The sequence below is a fragment of the Diplotaxodon limnothrissa genome, linkage group LG15, assembly GCF_057381915.1.
Source record: "Diplotaxodon limnothrissa isolate DT_005_m linkage group LG15, D_limnothrissa_male_GT1.1, whole genome shotgun sequence".
NCBI lineage: Eukaryota > Metazoa > Chordata > Actinopteri > Cichliformes > Cichlidae > Diplotaxodon > Diplotaxodon limnothrissa.
Window position 1 is genome coordinate 4,700,749 of NC_140610.1, and position 17,492 is coordinate 4,718,240.

The following is a 17,492-nucleotide window of genomic DNA, read 5'->3' on the forward strand; positions in this document are numbered from 1 at the left end:
TAACCTTACTTTAAACACTGCATGGGCATTATAATTAAAACGCAAACTTTTATAAAAACAAATCGTAGAAAGCAGTTAATTATATTTCTGAAACGCCCATCCACTACTGATGCATTTTAAAGCAGGGTTGTCTTCACTGAGACTGGATGAACATTAGAAGTCTTACATGGTCAGACACTAATAGCCTATTACTGAAATAACTATAAATACGATCCAATGCAGATGAGCCAAAAACATTTTTTATTATTTTACTGTAGAGTATGTGGAAAAGGGTGTAACTACTGCAGCGGGTCAAGGGTTAAATGATAAATGCGAAGTAGGTTTGTACAACTGTGAAAATGTTTCACTATTGTTATTTTCAGCACCCAGATCCAAACAAAGTTTTTATAATATAAGGAAGGAAGATCTGGTTTCCAAATTAGGATGTATGAGACGTATTTGTCATGTCATCGAACAATTAACTACGAGACTTAATAATCAATGCCAAAATTTAGCCTGAAGCACCCTCTCGTGTTCAAATTAAGGTAACACACCATGCAACAGTAAGAAAACGCTACAGTCTCAATCAGATCAGAAAACATATTGTCAGAACGAAAAGCGTCCTTATAAGTGAGATCCTGACATTCAGTCAGAGATAAAGGTGTATGTAAAGCACTTATGTACAACAAAAACAAAACAGTTTATATACTTCAGCCATTTGTGTTTAAAAGCAGACACTAAATAAACATGAACCTTTTAGAGGGGCTAACTGGGATTGTATGGCTCAACTATCTATATCAAAAAGAGGTTTGAGAGGGAGAGTGAAATGTGCAGCTCACGAAGACCCGATGAAAGAGTAAAGGAAGCAGAAATCATAATGAGTATAAAGTGACTGCAGCATAATGAATATTTCAGGGTATTTCTCACCATTCAACAGTCTGCTTGTTACAAATCACCATATACTTCCTGGTGCTGTATGCTTATTCATTTACATGTGTTTTGTTTTGTAAGCAGGCATTAACAGAAGTCTTCAGGCCAAAGACTGGAGCTCAGTCACTAGGAATTATTAAGGACGCCAAATCAACAGAAAAATCAGTGTGGATTTTAATTTTATAATCTTGCAATATTTCTGCTTCATTTCTGTGTTTCAAAATAACGTAAAACCCAAATTTAAAAAACAAACAAACATAGGAAATATGTCACATGTTTAAACTATGTCATGAAAAATGTTAGCTCATTTTTTAAAAGGTTTGGATGGGTAAGTAAGTGGTACTACAAAGAATCCGCTTCGGGAACATTTTGTAACTCGGTTAACTTGTAACAGGTCAGTAACATGATTGGGAGTAAAAAGTTTCTCACAAGTAAAAATGGGCGGAGGTTCACCAGTCTGCAGAAAACTGTCTACAAAGTGCAGAAATCATTTCAGAATAATGTTCCTAAATATAAAGTTGTGAAAATTTGAATCAAAAACAGAGACAATTCTGTCATTAATATCAAAGCATGGGCTCAGAAACACTTCCAGAAATCACTGTCTTGGAACGCAGTTCATCGTGGCATGCACAGTCGCAGGTTAAAGCTCTATTGTGTGAAGAAGAAGCCATGCTACTGTATATGTGAACATGATTCAGAAATGCTGCTCTCTTCACTGGCTCAAAGATGATTTAAAATGGACTGAGACAAAGTGGAAGAATTTTCTGTGGTCATAAAAAATCAGAGTTTTTAATTTATTTTGTAAAATACCTAAAACCTGTCGGACACCTACACCTGCAGTTCCCCACCTCTGATCTAGATGAAGTCCTTTTAGGTAAGCTCTGCATATTTCAGCAAGACAATGCTAAACTGTGTACTGTCTTGTCCTAGGTCATTCTCTTAGGATCCTAAAGCAAGTTAGGGGTGCTTTGTGCCTTCCAGACCTATCCATTTTTGCTCCCATAACTGAAAACCTTTCTTTTTCACCCGGCTCGATGGACCCTGTGTTTAAGCTTTGGTCAGAATTAGGTCTTCACACTATTAAGGACCTCTACATCGACAATTGTTTTGCTTCATTTGCTCAGTTGCAATCAAAATTTATGCTCCCCTCTGCTCATTTATTTAGATACTTACAAATGAGGAATTTTGTTAAACACTCCTTCGCCCATCTGGATAAGGCCCCTGCTCATAGTGACTTTTATGATTATTTGATTAAAAATCCCACTTCCAAACACCTAATAAGCCAGTTTACTACACTTTTTACACTTGCACCTACAAACCACATCAAGGATGCTTGGATTAAGGACTTGGAAGTAGACATATTGGATGCTTTGTGGGCCCATGGGTTGAAGAAGATTAAAGAACGCTCTGTTAATGCCAGACTACAACTTATACAGTTCAAGGTCCTTCATCGTTTGCATTTTTCTAAAACAAAGCTAGGCAGCATTTTTCCATCTATTTTGTCTTTGTGTGACAGATGCAAAGCAATGGAAGGAACCCTTGGTCACCTTTTCTGGTCTTGCCCTACACTCGGGAGTTTCTGGGCAGAGATATTTAATATATATAACTGTATTTATGACATCAAATTAAAGCCGTCCTGAAGTCCTCTTCAGAAAGCCTTAATGTTTGGCATGATTGGAGCTAAAAGAGCCCGGAAATCACCATCTCCTCCATTGTTTAGGTTTTGGCTACATGATGATTGCATGTTTGTATATTGAAGAGGTTCGTTATCGTCTGGCTGACACTCATTTTAAGTTTGTCGAAATCTGGGGCCCTTTTCTCAATCATATTAATGGGGTTCAACATAAAGTCTGTGAAGGTTCTCAGTCATCCAGGTCATCGTAGTCAAAGGAGCTTGCAAAGAAAAGCGTCTGGACTTCTTTAAGTTGCTTGAAGACGTTTCACCTCTCATCCGAGAAGCTTCTTCAGTTCTAAGGTCAAATGGTGGAGAGTCCCAGATATAAACCTAGTGGGAGTGACCCCCCACAGAGGGACAAAAGGACCCCCTGATGATCCTCTAATCGCCTGAGCCAAGGTGGGAAACTGGGCGTGGGTCCCAATCAGCCAGAGTTTCGGGTGAGTTCACTGTGAAACCTGGCCCCACCTTATCATGCGAATTCCTGAGGTCAGACGGCCCAGGATGTGAGTGGGCGTTAAGGCGTCTGGGAAGGGATCTCAAAACTGGATTATAGATGGCAGAGAGTTGGTGTCGTAAAAGATGGTCGCTCACAGTGGACATAGATGGCTTCTTTCACTCCTCTTTCAAACCATCTGTCCTCTCTGTCCAAAATGTGAACATTGGCATCCTCGAAAGAGTGTCCTTTATCCTTAAGATGCAGATGGACTGCTGAGTCTTGTCCTGTGGAGGTGGCTCTTCTGTGTTGTGCCATGCGCTTGTGAAGTGGCTGTTTGGTCTCTCCAATGTAGAGGTCTGAGCATTCCTCGCTGCACTGTACAGCATACACCACATTGTTAAGTTTGTGTTTTGGCGTTTTGTCTTTCGGGTGAACCAGTTTCTGTCTGAGCGTGTTGCTGGGTCTGAAATACACTGGGATGTCATGCTTGGAGAAAACTCTCCTGAGTTTCTCTGATACACCGGCTACATAGGGGATGACAATGTTGTTGCGTCAGACATTGGAGAGACCAAACAGCCACTTCACAAGCGCATGGCACAACACAGAAGAGCCACCTCCACAGGACAAGACTCAGCAGTCCATCTGCATCTTAAGGATAAAGGTCACTCTTTCGAGGATGCCAATGTTCACATTTTGGACAGAGAGGACAGATGGTTTGAAAGAGGAGTGAAAGAAGCCATCTATGTCCACTGTGAGCGACCATCTTTGAACAGAGGCGGTGGTTTACGACACCAACTCTCTGCCATCTATAATCCAGTTTTGAGATCCCTTCCCAGACGCCTTAACGCCCACTCACATCCTGGGCCGTCTGACCTCAGGAATTCGCATGATAAGGTGGGGCCAGGTTTCACAATGAACACACCCGAAACTCTGGCTGATTGGGACCCACGCCCAGTTTCCCACCTTGGCTCAGGCGATTAGAGGATCATCAGGGGGTCCTTTTGTCCCTCTGTGGGGGGTCACTCCCACTAGGTTTATATCTGGGACTCTCCACCATTTGACCTTAGAACTGAAGAAGCTTCTCGGATGAGAGGTGAAACGTCTTCAAGCAACTTAAAGAAGTCCAGACGCTTTTCTTTGCAAGCTCCTTTGGTTCAAAATAAACTTTAACCTATTTGACTGCATTTTGTGTTTGTGTGAAACTGCACTTCTGCTGGACCCTGATTCCTTCTTGGACTTGTTCCCCACATCTTCTGGACGTGGTGAACTCTCTGTTGTCCTGTCTAACCTCACACAGAAAATCATCTTCTTTGGACACTGGTGTTTCTTTTGAACTTTTGATTTGTACTGGCTAACCGGTGTATTTTTTCTTTTCTTTCCTGTTTTTTTTTTTGTTTGTTTTTCTTTTTCTTCTGTGCTTGAATGTTATTATTTTTTAATCTTATGTCCTTTGTCTGGTGTGATTTTATGTAACTTCGAACTTACAATCTTATAAATAAACATAACAAAAACTGTGTACTGTAAACCCTATTTATTTGTATTTTTCATTTTTTCCAATATTTGTATATTTGATATTTTAATTGAGACTGTTCATAATGCCTCAGAACTATGCACCTCATCCCCCCCTTTTCTTTTTCCACATGTCTGCACTGGATAGGAGCTGCTCTGAATCTCATTATACATGTATATAGTGACACTAAAAGGTATTCTATTCTATTCTATTCTATTCTATTCTATTCTATTCTATTCTATTCTACTGCTTTACTCTGAATTAAATGTGTTTGTGTGTGATCTGAAAACAATCACATTCAGTTTGTTTGTTTGTTTTAAATTGACACTTTACACAGCATCCCGACTTGTTTTGTGGCATTGGGGTTGTAATTCTGAGACTTTAGTTTATGAAGATTAATATGATCAATGTGTCTGTGAAAGGAAGGAACATACAATTTTAACTTTGTTGTTTAAAATTTTATTATTTAAAAGCTATCAGAGTTTATTTGAAGGTAAACCAGTGTCATAATTTCTTCCACCAGTGAGCACGAGGAAACACATCAAATTTATAGTCCCATTATTCCAGGCATAATCCTGACAGTACACAGCAGTATAACTGGCTGCCTTACAAGTAACCCTGTTAGCTTTTGCTACAACAACACATGTAGTTTCTGTATGAAATAAAATACTACATGTCACAAACAGATTTGCTTCACTCGACCTTAGACGAGGCTCCTTCCTCACCGTTCTTCAGTGTGAAGACAATCAGTATTTCTGAGCGCTGATGTACAAGATATGCTCGACACCCAGCTCAGGAAATGAGCAGGCTGTTTCCCAAAGCGTACGACAAGAGTCGAAGGCTTAACCTGATCTTTATTATAGGAATAAATCACACTTTGTCAGGTGAGAGTGTTTCCTCTTAGTGAGTAAAACTGTTCCCAATGTGCGCATAAACATGTAAAAATGTTAAGTTTAAATGAAACAAATAAATACAAAACAGTTATGGAAACACAACATTTTATGAATGTCTTTGCTCTTATTTTCTTGACAATTCAGAGCATTTAATACTCTCTGATGATGACCTTCAGGGCATAATTATGTTTCATTTACACACATAATTATGTATAATTATGTTGGGCTTGAATCTTATAAACAGAAAAATAGCAGTTACCATGAATTACAGCCCATAAATGAGGTCAGCTTACATATACTTCACATACCTTCACTGGATGCTTATTATTTACCACGTTTCAATGAATGAATGAACCAGCATCGTGTTTTGCCCGCAGTGTGGCTCTATCTACCAGCGATAAATGCACAGTCATTTTCTATTTCTCATGGATTCTCTTTGAGCCTCACGCTGCTCCACTGAAACTCCATTTGCAGTGATAGTTGTGTCAGAAAAAAAATAAACTTGGCACTTGAAATCTGATCTTTCAAGAGCTTACAATCGATCTCATAAAGCAGGGCATGTCACGGGACGCTGATGATTGAAAAAGAAAATAAAGGCGATTCCTCAGGGTTGAAGTCCCGTCAGTGAGTGGGAATTGCTAAGTTATAATCTTTTATGCCACTGATATGCAGATCCATGCTACAATTTGACACAAAACTTTGACTTAGTGAGGAGGAACGCCACTTTCCAGAACACTGTGCAAAATTTAATATTCTGCAATATGTTCCCACCGAGGTACATCCAATCAAAGAAAATGTGAGATTTCTAAAGTGCAAATTACGCTCAGTGCCTCGTTCTAGCACGCCATCCTGAAATAACCTTAGGGTGTGCAACCAACCAATGACTTGTGGTCAAAATAGGCCCCGGGGAACACTGATGGCTCCACAGATCGCAGCATTGCACCATATCCCACCTGTCTGTCAAAGTTGCTTAGACAAAGGAAATGAATACAGAGGGAAAAAGATATGACAGCATGGAAGGCAGGGAGATTGAGAAGATGTGTTATCTGTGTTTGTTTTCGCTAAAGGAAACACAATAACAGCTCAGGGGGCTGCTGCTGTGGGTTTTTAAGCAGCTGCCTGAATCAATGGGGAGATGGTGCTGTGTGATAATAAATTTATCCACGGGCTAAATTTAATTTCTTTCGAAAGAGAAGAAAGAAAAGCACATTATTCCAGTTTTCTGTTTGTGTGACCAGCACCAAGTTATTGGAAGATCTGGGAGTAATGGTGGCACACAGTAACACTCTGATCGCTCTGAAGTCCTCCTTTAATTGGTGTTGACAGAATCCGAGTCTTAGATATTTTTATTCCTTTTCGGTGCAGACAGGCTCAAACTGTCAAAATCTACTTTGCACATCAAAAATAAAGCGACTGCAGGTTTGACAGAGATAATCCCACTGTCTTGTTCTTGTTTTTGTTTTTTTAAGATGGACAGATCTCTATTTGCAATCAAGATCAAGCAAAGAGAGAGCGTTACCTTAAATGCATATATACCTGATATTTACAGCTAACCAGTACATGGTTCAATTTAAAAGATATCCATCAGTCAGTGATGCACGGTCTAAACACCAGAGTCTTTTCTGCGACACGTCTTGGTAAGAAACGAGCAGTTTGATTCAAACTAAGAAGCAAACTTAAGGTCGTTCAGATCCGTGTGCTGTACTCACTCTCCGGGCTCTGTGACACATGGTTGTCCTCCGACTGAGATCTGTGACCCTTGTGTGGGCAGAAAGGGATGTAACGAGCCCAAGATTGAGATTGGAGGTGAGAAGTTATGCCAAACGGAAGATCATACACCTCATCAGTTTCCAAACTGCTGCTAGAGTCTTGAAGATACACGTTTTCCCAGGCTAAGAGGCCACGTTCACGTTTAGTCCCTGAATGGTATGAAGAAGGCTGTTAGTTGAATATGCCGCACCTTTCTTTATATGTACACATATACAGTGTAAAACAAGATTAGTCACTGTTGACATGTCAGCTAACTGCTCCTAGATGTGCATGACTTTAAGCCGGGGTGACATACTGCATATAGTGTGTTTGAAGAAGATACGTTTGACTCCATTATTTCCCAAAGCCACAACATATTGATCTGCATGTTTGAGTTGGTACAGATTTTATGCCCTTCTTAATACAACCTCCCCATTTATCCAGGCTTCAGACCAGCACTGGGGGCAGATTATTTGTGACCTCCTCAGGCTGGGAGAACACCAGGGAGCCACACTCCAATGTATATACTATTAGCTGTCGGTAAATTTGTTAATTTCTTCTGTGAGGTTGGCCATTTAACATGAGTGCCTATGAGGATTGACTCCCTTTTAAAGGGACTGCGGTCTTTTGCATTTCTTGGTTAGCTTTATTTATTAGTAATTCTACCATTTTGAATTAACACCACACAGGAAGTCTGTCATTTTTAATTGATTTTGGTGATTTTTGTATTATTCAGTCGTTGTACTTTTTCAAACTCCTCCTAGGGTTGTAATTGTATCAATTTCATATTTGGTTTGTCTAAACAACAGAGCTGCGAAATGTTATATTGCAAACTTTTTGAGTCTTTGTTGAAGGCGGTATCTGTGGCACTGTGGTGAATTTCGAACACTTGCCATGGAATTTTAATTTGCTGCCATTCACTTATAGATTATTCAATCTGACCCAGACTTCTTTCTGATATTTCCATATAAACGAAGATATTTTTATAGAAATATTTAATGGTAGTCATAGTGCCCCCTTGTGGCAACAAGAAATGCCATGAGTTTTGTCCATAACATTTTGAAATTATGGCAATTATGAGATAGAGGTCTCAGAAACTCATGTAGCAAATATGATACAAATGGCATTAGGCTATAAGGTTAAGCAGTTAGTGGTACTACAATTTGAAAACTGAGTTTTCATCAAAGGATGTGACATTGGTGCCATGTTGAATTCTGATTTTTGGCAATGAAACAGGAAATTGCTGTATATCTCAAGTACACATTGTCCGGTCAGCCCCAGACTTCACATGCTTGATAAGAGTCAGAGTCTGGAGACTCTTGAGGTCACACTTATGGCAACAGGAAATCAACAGTAGGTGATAATCATCATCCCACGTACATGAAACTTTTATTGGTGGTTCCATGCATGATATACAGCAGTGTGTCTTATAATTAGTGGTTATTCTCCATCACCACCTAGTGGGCGTGGTGGGTGGGTGGGGGTGTGGGTTCAGTAGCCAATTTAAGCAACAACCAATTAGCATCCCAGGCTTAAAACATCCACATAACCACATGAAACTCCTCATCTAAAGCACGCCTGAGCTGTAGCATGGCTCGACAGCAGCACCCCTGAGCATGCACTGAGACGCACTGATTGCAGCTTTAACTGTATTTATTACCTGCATTTACCAAGAAGTCCCATTGAGATACCTCTGTTTTACAAGTGAGACCATACACGCATACACGCATGCTGAGGAGGCAACATGCACAAAAGCAGGGCCATACGACTAGTATACTTCAATGATATGCTGGTATAAATATGTATCTTAAATACATCTGTGCCATTTGTTATAAAAAGTCTGTATTATTCAAGAGAAGCCATCCATTACAGCTTACCAGGAATTGTGTTATCTAAGAAGAAGCCAAGGAAGCCTCCTACAAACATATGAGTAGTCAACAATATTTGCAACACTTGATCCACCTCCTTGACACCTGAGACAAAAAAGTATCACAAAAGATTTTGGATGATTTGCTTTTTATTTAACATTAAAAACTATTTATAGTGATATTTTCAATGGTGATTTTACCTGTGTCAAGAAAAGTGTGATTCTTCATGATCCAATTTGGAATAACAAGTGCAGAAAACATGGAGAAACCAAATATAAAGATATTCCGAGAAGAATTCATATCTGTGGACTGCCATTTAAGATGTGTCAGCAAAACACAGATAGTAGCAAAAATGTAAATGATTAAAAAAAAAAGGATTTAGCACGGTTGTTTACCTGCAGATTAGAAATTCCAGCAGCTCCTATGACTCCAAACATGATCATGAACATCCCTCCAATCACAGGTGTAGGGATGGTTGTGAAGATTGCTCCAATTTTTCCCAGGATCCCCATCAAAATCATGACGAATCCACTCAGAAGAATCACTGTTCGACTGCCCACCTGTTGCCAAATGAAACATCATGCGGTTCATATGTTTTGCCCAGGTAATCAGGACCCACAGCCTCACTCATAAATTAGGTTTGCAGTCTTGATCCTTGTGTTGAAAGATAATTAAGCTCCGGAGTGGAACATTTTATGCAATTCATATTCACAGTATCTTACTCTGGTGATGCCGAGGGCTGCCACATTCTCGCTAAACGAAGTAGTGCCATTGCCCGTGCCAAACGCCCCTGCCAACAGTGACCCGACTCCCTCGACACCGATGCCACGATTGATGGCGTGCTTGGGGGGAGGCGGTGCTCCTGACAGCCTGGCACATGCATGGTAGTCACCCACAGACTCTGCCATGGAGCATATTATTCCAGCAATAATGCCAACCACACCTGCCAGGCTAGCAGTTGGCAACCCCCATTTACCTGAATAGGTAGGTCAACAGTTAGGCTTGTCACTGCTGAATACGTCTTTTGGCATTGTTTTAATTCCCTGTGGACTCACCAGGATAAGTAAATGTGAACCAAGAAGCCTCACTCACGACATTTCCCTTCACATCTGTGCGAGCCAGGTAGCCGTATTCATCTGGATCAGATGGCAGAACATCATAGATGGTGAGGAGGTAGCAGACTAACCATGAGACTGCAATGCCCAGGAGAATCTAATCAACATCTAAAGTTAGTATTAGAGCCAGTATGTTTTTGCTACATCAAATATGAAGTCGAATTTTAAGAGAACATACTGGCATTATCTGAAAGAGAAAGAACTTTGAGACGTGCAGTTTCTTGATCTTGTTGTATGCAGGAACAGGGATTGGTATGCGGCGGAGGTATTGAGAGAAAAGGATGATCAGCACTGTGGTCCTGTGCATAGAAAAGAATAAGCAAAAGGTGATGAATGCAAACAAAAACTCAAAAAACATCAACACAAACTGCTGAATTTAACTAATTTAATTGCATGTAAAATTCCCATGTCATTTTGTTACAAGTTGCACAAGTACAAGTTGTTACATTTTATGGAATATAGTTGAATTAAATTATTTGATTGTTTGATACCAAACACATTTTCCTTAAAGATTTTTGTATTTTATTAAATAAATCTTTGATTTTTTAAAAAATATTTCAGTGCATTTTACTCAAAATTATGACTTTATATTTATTGTGTCATTGGAAACCCATATGGAAAAGATATATATAAATCTTATAAAGTTTCTGTCTTGTGTGAAACTTGTATGAAAAGCATACAAGAGTGAAAACAGATATAAGATCCCTTGAAAAATTATATAAATGAAACTTGTATGTTTTGAAAACTTACTAAAACAATATATGAAAGTGGCCACTTTCATGAGTAAATCATATAAGCCTTATATGATTCACTATATGAAGTAGGCCACATCTGCTGCAAGTCTTTTATAAGTTTTTTCTATTTCTTTTCCATATGGGAAGATACTGGTGATACCGCTGTAGACACCATGTTTAAATCACTAGCTTTTGGCTGTATGCTAAACCACGACAAGGCAGAATTTACATCCTGATGTAAGTCTAGACTGTGACCTTGTGGGATGAAAATCTTCAACCCCATACTGATGCTTCAGAGTGGTTACATACATAGCAGAAATGCCCCAGTGGCTGCCTGCCTTCACTCCAGCTGAGTCGTACAGCGACAGGCCTATGAGTGACACGGTTGGAGCAATGGTTAAGGGGCCAATGAAGCGCATGAGGAAGCCGATGAGGCCAGAGAAACCAACCAAGACCTGGAGGAGAGAGGCCACCATAATAGAGCCCTGCAGCTGTGGACGGGAACATAGTGTTCAAGAACATCAGTATCAATGTCACCGTGTTTTCTTTGGCTGAGTGATAGACTTAAACAATGAGTACAACTCGTTACTTCCTGGAGTGCAAACCACATGTGTTCACTGAATAAATCATGAGCTCTGCAGAAGTGCTGTTATGTTTTTGTTAGCGTGCTTTTAAGCAAAGATTTGGATGCGCAGAATTTGCGTTGGCTCACTGTTCTCATGCGGGTCTGCCACACTTCTATGAAGACAGGTGAGGAGGTATTGACCAGGCTGGCATTCTTGGTCCAAGCTGGGCATTCCCAGTCTGGCATGGACAACAAGGCCATGGCTGGGGTCACCAAGGCAAATGTACCTCCCTGTAGGATGGGAAGCCTAGAAGTGTGACATAAATAGTAATAACTTTCAGATAAACAGACAATCAGTTAGACCCATAGTTAGCACATGGTACGCTAACAAAAGAAGACAGTAGGTCGTTAAGCACAAGCTAGCAGATTCAATTTTCTTTTTAGTAAGCTTGTTTGTTTTTTTAGCCTAAATTATGCAATACTTTGCACAAAAAAGTCACTGTACGTCTTGCTAACAGCCCATAGCTTTGTGCCCTATAGTGCTGACATGGTTGCATGTCCAGAAAGACAAAATTAATAATATTTATCATAATAGCAAGCTAACATTTACTAAGATGCTAAGATTTACTACAAGCACCAATTGATGCCTGTTTTTTTTCTTTTTGTTGTTATTTAATAATCTTTCTAATTCAGCTACCTTTCAAACTTAACATGTATTTGTGTCATAAGTACATTTTTTTTTATTAATTCCTGTCATAAAAATGTGATTGGAATTTAGTAAAAGAAACAAAGTATCTATGCAGTGTTGGGCAAGTTACTTTGAAAAAGTAATTAATTATAGTTAGTAGTTACTTCTTCAAAAAAGTAACTGAGTTACAACATTCTAAAAGTAATTGATTACTTGAAAAGTAACTATTGCGTTACTTTAAAAAAAACGTTTAACCCTCTGGGGTCCAGGGTATAATTGGCCATTTTTAACTACTTTTGATTTTCCCTCCACATTTTATCTTTAAAAACTATTTACTTTGCCTTGTTTGGTATCATCCTTTTCAGCACAACCTCACGTGTCTGAATTTACAGTCAGGTTTTCATTTTGATATACTGTATTAACATAATTGATCTAAAATCAGACAAAAAACATAAAATCAGAGTAGAAAAAGTTCTATTTTTTACTGTAACAACCACAAACATGTTTATTGAATCATATTTCATAACTTTAAATGTAAATATAAATTGTCAATTTTAAAATCATATGCACAAGTTTTGCAAACAACAAAGTTATTTGCATCCATTTACCTTTTACCTTTTTTAAAATAACCATTTCAAACTATTTACAGAACAATCAGCTGTTCTTCAATAAGATGCCACACAAATTATTTGTGCCACTCCAAGTATTCCTGTCCACTATAAAGGAGAACATCACAGCCTGATACCTGCAGGTCTGACAGCAGCAGGTGTATCACTCCTGTTTCTACCTGGAGACAGCAGTCGCCTCATTGTTCTCACACACAACACAAAACAACACAAAACTATCCACAACACTACACATATTACGTTATTCCCATCCCTGTATCTATGTAAATATTAGAATCTTACTGAATTTTTGAACATGGTCTTGCTCATCCACGGCAGCAACATCTTGTGCAGACAGAGTTGTATTAACTATTAAGTCAATATCAGACCATCCCTAAAGGATACAAAGCAGCAATAACCCAGCAGCAGCACTATTACCTGACACCGAAGATGACCTGCAGAATCGTGCACAGGCCAGAGACGAAGAAAATGTTGTTAATGAGCTGACTCTGGGTCAGGCTGTCATGCTGCAGACATAGGCCCTCTGAGAGGATGAGAGGGATGGAGATTATCCCACCAAATGCTGTCAGGTAATGCTGTAGAAGAGACAAACAGTGATGATGATGACAAAACGATGGCAGTGATTACACTGTTACCAACATTAGTGAAACAGAGAGAGCAGAAGGCCTATAAGGCATCCGTGTCACTTATGGTATGGGGTCATTTTCTGTATTTGTACACAAACAAAAAGGGGTTGCTTTTAGACTCCTTAACTGCTGTTGTGATGTTTACAGTTGGATCTCTGTCCACCACTACACTTTCAAAAGTAAGTGGACAACCTAATGTAATAAGAAATACAAGGATTGTGTTTAATACTTGAAAATCACTTGCAGTTACTGACTGCCTGAAGTCTAGAACCCATGGACATCATCAAAAGCAAAAATGTCCTCCCCTGAGACACTGTGCCACAGAAAAAATATCGAATTTCTTTACCTTTTATGTCATTATTTGTTTACTCTGTGAAGTACTCGCCAATCAGTTTGGCAGTATTTGTTTGAATCTGAGCAGAGAGTACAGCCCTGTACACTTTACAATGCATCCTCCTGTTTCTATGAGCAGTCACATCATCAATAAACACCACTGGCAGCCACTCATGCACGTGCCTTAACATCAGTTCCACCATACTTCACAGATGATGTGATATGAGCTGTTCGTCTCGTTCTTCATATGTTTCCCAGAACTGTTCAGTCTCTGTTAGATGTTTAAGTCTAATCTGTCTGCACCTTTTTGCATTTGCATTCATGAAGAAGTCTCACAGAGGTAAACCTACCTCCTTGAGAGTGTTCTTAAAGTTCTTTTTCTTAGCCATGGAAAAAAGTCTGGTATCGTGCACTTTAGTTGTCACCTGTGGTCTTTCAGGAATTTTGATGTTGTTGAGTTGACCTGTGCATTGATTCCTTTTAAGATTGTTATGACCATTCCTACTGTTTTTGCTTTCTCTGGTTTATTTTGAATTTTCATCCCAATTATAGAATTTTTTATTTGCAGAAACATGTCTTTGGATCTCATTTGAGAGGGAAATCCAAATCTAAATTCAGCCCTTAAACTGCTTGCTAAGTGGGTGTCCAGTTACTTTTGACCCTCTGAAAATAGGGGGCTTTGTCATTGTTCAAAAACTTTTGGATCTGATTATACATGACTGATAAATGGATGAAAAAGACACCAATACACTAATCACATCAAAGATTAAACACACCTGAATAGCCAAGAAAATGCACAGGTACCAAGGTGGAACATCAGTCACACAATAGGTCGGTTTATTTCTGTCTCCATCTGTTTCAGACGTTTTACACGCCTTTCCTTTGAGGTGATCATTAACTCGCTCATCCATCTGTAATATCATAGAAAAAAAATCAATCAAAAAATCAATACAAAAGAATCAGTATGCCAAAATAAAAGGAGATGAAAAATCATTATCTCGGGACTAGTTCACTTCCAGTTTATATAAAAACAGGGAACAAAAATTTTACTGAGGACAAACAGTGCTTTAAGAAATTTATTATTATAATTGTTGTTTCTGTAACGGTTAATCCACCAGCATGTGCAAGCTCTATAACTGAAATAATAGTTTTGATTGTAAAATACAATTATAGCTATCCATGAGTTTTGAAATTTACACTTTTATAAATAAAAACCCCAATAAAACAGTAAATCACATGATCATTTTTAACTAGGATGCTAAATATATGAAAAAATTAAATTATTTTAGTTTTCAAACAAAGTTTTTTGACAGATGCTAGAATGTGTGAATTCTCGTTTTTATGACAGGTGGTCCAATAAAATTTTTAAGCACTGTACTAGTGTAATGACCTGCCTTCAGCTGCTTTTTGTGACTTGCAAATATTCATTATTTAACACTGAATCATTGAATAATTTGAGGTTTTATGTGCACGTTCAGGCAGAGAGTAGATGCAATGGAATGCACAGACATCATAAAGCATTTTATTTCTTTATTGGACTCGTATGTTTAAAAGAAAATACCATATTGTGTATATGTGCTCTAAACTGCAGCAAGCACTAGTAGGTTGCAAAACTTTCAAAACTTTCTCACCCTTTACTCCCACTGGATCACTTAGAACAGAGTTAAGTGCAGCTCTTATTGCAGTTAAAGGCAATCTGAACGTTTCCAGGTGCCTATTGATGCTGACCTTATTTAGAAAGAATGCTCAAAGAAGCAAACAATGGTATCTTTTACAAAAACACGTTATTGTACTCACATCAAACGCAAGATTGTCGAGTCCACTGCTGTCCACCCCAGAAGCCATTGAAATTTCAAAATGAAGTAGATTTTCTAACAAGAGATGAACCAAACTGTATGTACAACAAGGTACTAACAAGCAGTTGTTACTTGTTAAGGAGCCAAAGGTGGACAGGACGTTGTAAAGGTGTCTTACTGGCAGTGTCTGCCTTTCAGAGTATCACATTTATAGCTAGTACTGTTATGGTCATCCCAGGACTAAGTTCAGCTCCGGGCACCCGTGTTAATTATTTTTTAACCATGTGGACTTCCTAGCGCTAAAGGTAAGTTAGGAGAACAAGGTAAATAAATGACACTGACTATTGCATTTGTTCATATATTATCCAGTTTCTGTGAGTTAAAAATTATGCACTTTTGCTTTCAAGGTCTGATGTGACCCCCCCTTTTCGCTCCTGGACATCAGCTAATGGGAATACTTGCCCAATCGTCTAATTTGGATTGAATTTTCTAAAAGAATAAAACACTGATTCATTGAGCCTCATTCTTCTTATTCTATCTGTGGTAGAACAGCCAGTGTGCTTAAGGTCACTGTTTTTCTTTATGCACCACATTCATCTTCAAAGAATTCAGAATTTCTTGCTCTATCAATGATTACAACCTATCCCAGCTCGATGCAGGAAAACAGACACACTATTATGCTCCCTCCACCGTGCTTTACCCTCGGATAGAAGATGCTGCAGTGCCAGTGTTTTCGTTTTCCATCTCCTCACTGCAAAAAGGTCCTCGGGTCAAATCCACTGGGCGATTGTGGAATTTGCATGGTCTCCCCTTGTCTGCATGGTTTGACACCTGGCACTCTGGCTTACATACCAAGCATGTTATGTTAATTGGTTAATTGTCTGTCTCTCTGTGTTGGTCCTGCAACTTGCCCAGGATGTCCCTTAGCTCTTGCCCTATGACAGTGAGGATGTTGTGACACTGAATTGGATAAATGGAAAAAATTAAGTGAATGGATTTTATTTACATAGATAATCTTTAATTGCATTCATGGCTCGTGTTCAAATATGATGATTTAATGCAAAAAGCATAAAAATTAAAAAGGTTGACTTCCAGGAACCTAACTTACTCTAAATAATCGTAAAGTCCAGTAAAAGCTGTGATAAGTTGACAGAGAGTATATATCAGCAATAGTGATAAAATGTTGTATGATTAAGGATGGTGCATGATTGGGGATATACTTCCCAGCAAGGAGAAAGAGATGTGAGAGAAATGTGGCCATGCAGAGCTGTATGTCCTGCTGTATTCTTGCTGTATGTCAGCAAGAATGCCGGAAAACTAATAAACTAAAAATCTTGAAACTTGGTGGAGAGGTGGTGTGATGGTTCAGAGATGAAAGCGTCCAAATACATAACACCAGAGGCAGATAAAAAGATTGAAAACACTGAGTCTAGGCTTGGGGTCTCATGCCTTAAGCAAAATATACAAGGGAAAAGGTAAGAGGCAAGGTCCAAAAATCCCAAAGCACACATGAAACTTTTAAGAGACAAAGTATGAATTAAAGTAAAGGATATTCTAAAGTCATACACAAGGAAATCTACAAAAGAACATCAGGAAATAAATGTATAAATATAAATGTAAATGGGAGGTTCAGCAGTGAGTACGAGCATAAAATAAATCTGGCAAATGTGAATATGAGTGGGTGCATGAACTCACCAATCATTTTGTATTTCCTTCTGATATCTGTACCTGAGCTGAGGTGACGCAAAAATTTCCCCGTTGTGGGATCAATAAAGTCTTATCTTATCTTATCTTCTTAACAATAAAACCACTTGTGGGTGGTAGCAATCCTTTGCAGGTTTTAGGGTGGGGCCTAATCATTGCTGTAAGTGGGTGTGTTTGTTTGACAGTAATGTTCAATTCAATTCAATTCAATTTTATTTATATAGCGCCAAATCACACCCGATGTAATGTTTCCCAGAGCAAC

At 38.8% G+C, this 17,492-nt stretch overlaps 1 protein-coding gene across 1 annotated transcript; it reads right to left on the reverse strand.

Moving 5' to 3' along the window:
- Positions 1-7,112: 7,112 nt before the first annotated feature.
- LOC146616845 (solute carrier family 23 member 1-like) lies at positions 7,113-15,575 on the reverse strand. Its single transcript, XM_085372248.1, has 12 exons — positions 15,528-15,575; positions 14,507-14,641; positions 13,189-13,346; positions 11,605-11,764; positions 11,202-11,383; positions 10,337-10,457; positions 10,099-10,255; positions 9,766-10,019; positions 9,439-9,603; positions 9,244-9,352; positions 9,053-9,148; positions 7,113-7,345 (listed from the first exon to the last, which is right to left on the reverse strand). Exons 1-12 carry the CDS (start codon positions 15,573-15,575, stop codon positions 7,113-7,115), a joined length of 1,818 nt encoding a protein of 605 aa, XP_085228374.1.
- Between the last annotated feature and the right edge of the window lie 1,917 nt (positions 15,576-17,492).